The sequence below is a fragment of the Rhagoletis pomonella genome, unplaced genomic scaffold, assembly GCF_013731165.1.
Source record: "Rhagoletis pomonella isolate Grant_MI unplaced genomic scaffold, Rhpom_1.0 Rhpom_scaffold_00005, whole genome shotgun sequence".
Classification (NCBI taxonomy): Eukaryota; Metazoa; Arthropoda; class Insecta; order Diptera; family Tephritidae; genus Rhagoletis; species Rhagoletis pomonella.
The window spans coordinates 56,559,552-56,562,810 of record NW_023458559.1 but is presented as its reverse complement, the minus strand read 5'-3'; the positions used below and the strand labels follow the sequence as shown (position 1 = coordinate 56,562,810).

At 36.1% G+C, this 3,259-nt stretch overlaps 2 protein-coding genes across 2 annotated transcripts in view; both read right to left on the bottom strand.

The window, feature by feature from the left end:
- LOC118739284 (E3 ubiquitin-protein ligase NRDP1) overlaps positions 1 to 1,010 on the bottom strand; it is a 2,048-nt gene extending 1,038 nt beyond the window's left edge. The window contains exons 1-3 of the mRNA XM_036470525.1: positions 553 to 1,010; positions 282 to 424; positions 45 to 189 (exon numbers count right to left, since the gene is read on the bottom strand). Coding sequence (XP_036326418.1) covers positions 45 to 189; positions 282 to 424; positions 553 to 642 — 378 coding nt within the window. The 5' untranslated portion in view covers positions 643 to 1,010. The remainder of the gene's footprint in view (positions 1 to 44; positions 190 to 281; positions 425 to 552) is intronic.
- A 1,219-nt stretch (positions 1,011 to 2,229) lies between these two features.
- LOC118739285 (Golgi apparatus protein 1-like) lies at positions 2,230 to 3,253 on the bottom strand. The gene is made up of 4 exons (XM_036470526.1): positions 3,110 to 3,253; positions 2,669 to 3,038; positions 2,490 to 2,596; positions 2,230 to 2,434 (listed from the first exon to the last, which is right to left on the bottom strand). Exons 1-4 carry the CDS (start codon positions 3,233 to 3,235, stop codon positions 2,264 to 2,266), a joined length of 774 nt encoding a protein of 257 aa, XP_036326419.1. The 5' UTR covers positions 3,236 to 3,253; the 3' UTR covers positions 2,230 to 2,263.
- Positions 3,254 to 3,259: the final 6 nt, after the last annotated feature.

Below are 3,259 nucleotides of genomic sequence, written 5' to 3'. Positions count from 1 at the left end.
ATAGAACGCAATTCGCGCAAACAGTTGTGATCCTTTAGTTCATCCTTGGGTATGACGAAGCCGCAACCTTTTTCGCATGGCAATGGACGTTTGGGGTTATGTTCACATTCTTCCAAATGTGAATTGAGTGCGTCCAGCTTGAGTACTAGGGTGCAACCATATGGTGCGTTGTCACAGGTAATGGAAAGTCTAGAGGAATGTGCAATATGCATATGGAACTTTCATAAGTTACAGATATGCATGTATACGATTTACTTTCGGTTGGGCGTCGCCATACTTACCGTGAAAGTAGATTGCGAAGTATGCGCGGCACAGCGCGCAGATTTGCAGTGTTTAATGTGTTGCGGTCGACTGGGCAGGTGGGCTGGCGCGTGAGCCATTCATTGATGCACGCACGGCAAAAGGCGTGTTCACACATTGCCGCCTATGAAGATAAATGAAAAGACAATCAATGAAATAAATCTTAGCCGCATTCTTAGCTAGTAGTGTAATTCATGCTGTGTAAAATTGCTTAACTCCCTCAAGTAATGGCTTCTGTTAGCGGTTACTGACCTGTAGCGGCTCCTCCAGCACGCCGGAACATATGGGGCAAGTGAGTTCTTCGTCGACTTCGCCCTGAAAGCGATGCAAATCGTAGCCCATTTCTTTTAATCGTTATAGGCAGCCAATGCTGCTAAAACGTCGACACTCAGTGATTGCTTCAAATTTTGTGCAACACCACTGTTGCTTGGAAAGCCGAAAATGTTATTTTCGCAACTTTTTTTCTTTTCCACGAATACCCAATTTCTATGCTATTTTTTAGCCCGTACCCTTTCAATTTATTTCAGAACACTATTTTTCCTTTTGTACACTCATAAAATTTATACTTTATACACACGCCGTTTTATTTAATTAATTATGCCCTTTCAGCTGGATTATTGATATTTTCACCAAACTTTTTATATTTTTGAACGACAAACAAAACCAAGCTAAAATTCCGAAAAAAATCACGAACAAGGAAGCCAAAGTGAAAATGGCAATAAAATAGGGAACTAAAAATGAGAAAATAATTTGACAGCTGTCAAAGCCATGCATGTTGCCATGTCGCCAAAAATTAAACTTACAACTTTTCTTAATTCTAGAAAAATTTTAGGTATGCAATTTTATAACCCATTGATTTTTAATATTTTTTTTCTGGTAGTTTCTTCCACATAACACCATACGATTTTGCTAGCCAATTAGTTCTTCTTATACAAAATTAGGAAGTAGCTTTAAATTACAAAAAAAACACCATACTAAAAACTAAAGTGCGCTCGAAATGTCAGCAAAAAAAATTAAACACCTGAAAAGTGCACTTCATTATAAAACTTTCCTAAAAAAAAGATTAATCTGGAGCATTGCATTTTTTATCTACAACTTCAAATCGATATAATACAAGTAATTTTTAAGCAAAAAAAAATTCGATTCTCATACAAAAATTTAAGATTATCGTTAATTTCTTCATGACCAATGATCGGATTTAAACCAAATTTGAATGGTACCACCTGTGAGGTAACACCTTTCCTTTAAAAAAATTATAGAAATCGGTTAACGTGGTCCAAAGTTATGCGGTAACATACATACAAAAAAAAAATATTCTGACGAACAGATAACCTTACAAATCCTTAGGTGTTTATACTTTAACCACCGCGCGCCCCCCCTAAAGTAAATGCAAATTATTGCATTTCATCCCCCTCACTTTTTGAGCGTTGCACTTTATAATCTATAAAGCGCATATTCAATGTTTCAAATCCTAAATTGGTCCCAAATCTTGACCATTTTCTATAAACAACATAAATTGATTTCGTAATTGAGGTAAGCAATTTTAAAATTTATAAAAAAGTATTTATTAATGTAAAGCCTTGACTATCGTATTCTATTATACTAAGCACATTTAACAATATATTCTACATTTCTGTTAAGCATTCTGCTATACATATAAAAAATATATTCAGAAAAGCTTTTACAATAAAAGAACTTAAAGATATTCACTTTGCATACTGAAACGAATTCGATTAACAATTTTCCTGTACTTAGTTCCAACTAAGTGCATAAGTTAAGAAGTTATTGCGATAAGAATCGGAAAGGTAAAAGAGGATTGAATATGAAAAATTTTGCAAATTGAAATTACAAATGCGCGTGGCAAAAGATAATGGAACGGGGGTTTTTAGTTTTTATGGAATTGAAGGAAGGTGGAAGCAAATATGATTGTTGTGTCACACATTTTTCCTATTCTATTGGACGTTTATTTATTTTTAATATTGATTGCACGTTTAGTTATACGTCCAAGGAAAATACCCATTAAGAAGAACATTCCGATGGAAAATATTAAAACAATAAAGAAGAATCTTTTCGCTGGCGACGCGACAACTTGACTAACGAGCTCTTCCATATTTTCCGGAGGTTGAGCGAGCACCTGCAATTTCGTAATGTAATAATTTAAAATGTACAAAAAAAATTATTACTTTTACCGTATCTGCATTGCGGAACATTTCTATACGTTTCTGTAACTTCATACGACAATCCTGGTCCATGGCCTTTGACTGGTCTTTCAGTAAGACTTGTAAACATCTTAATTCTGCAATAGCAATGCGTTAGGAAAATATACAAAGCGATCTATAGTATATCATTAATTTGCTTGTCAGCTTACTTCGTCCATTTCCACTTTGCACATTCGAACAATAACGTAGCAAATCTACAGTGCACGCCTCCTGCAGTACAGGATCTACGTGAATGTCGGCCTTGGCTTCAGCTATCAACGTAGCAACTTCAACGCGACAATCACGATTTATAATTTTGTGATTAAGGAAAGCCGTTTTTAAACATTCCTCAACCATGCCATGCTCCCGGCTTTGTTGATTCGCCTTGCAAAGTACTTCTATTTCAGATTTGCAGAAGTTCTGCAGCAGTGGGTTTAGCTTGTAGTTTAAGGCTTGTTCCTGCAGTATTTTGATCATTTCTTGCGTGCAATCATAATCCAAACGGGATTCGCGGAATTTGTCTTTTAAGCATTGTATGACCTAAAATACATACGATGTGATGCGAAATAATAATTATAACAATGCAGTGTTTATCATCTGCTAAAATTTACCATGCCGTTCAACTCTTCATTCGGCTGTGCCGTTGCCACAATATGCGAGCAATAACGATCGATATTTTTCCCGCACGCCAGCTGCAGCGACGGATTGAATCGGTAGTCGGTATTTTGCTCAATCATGCGATTTACGACGACTAAATGACA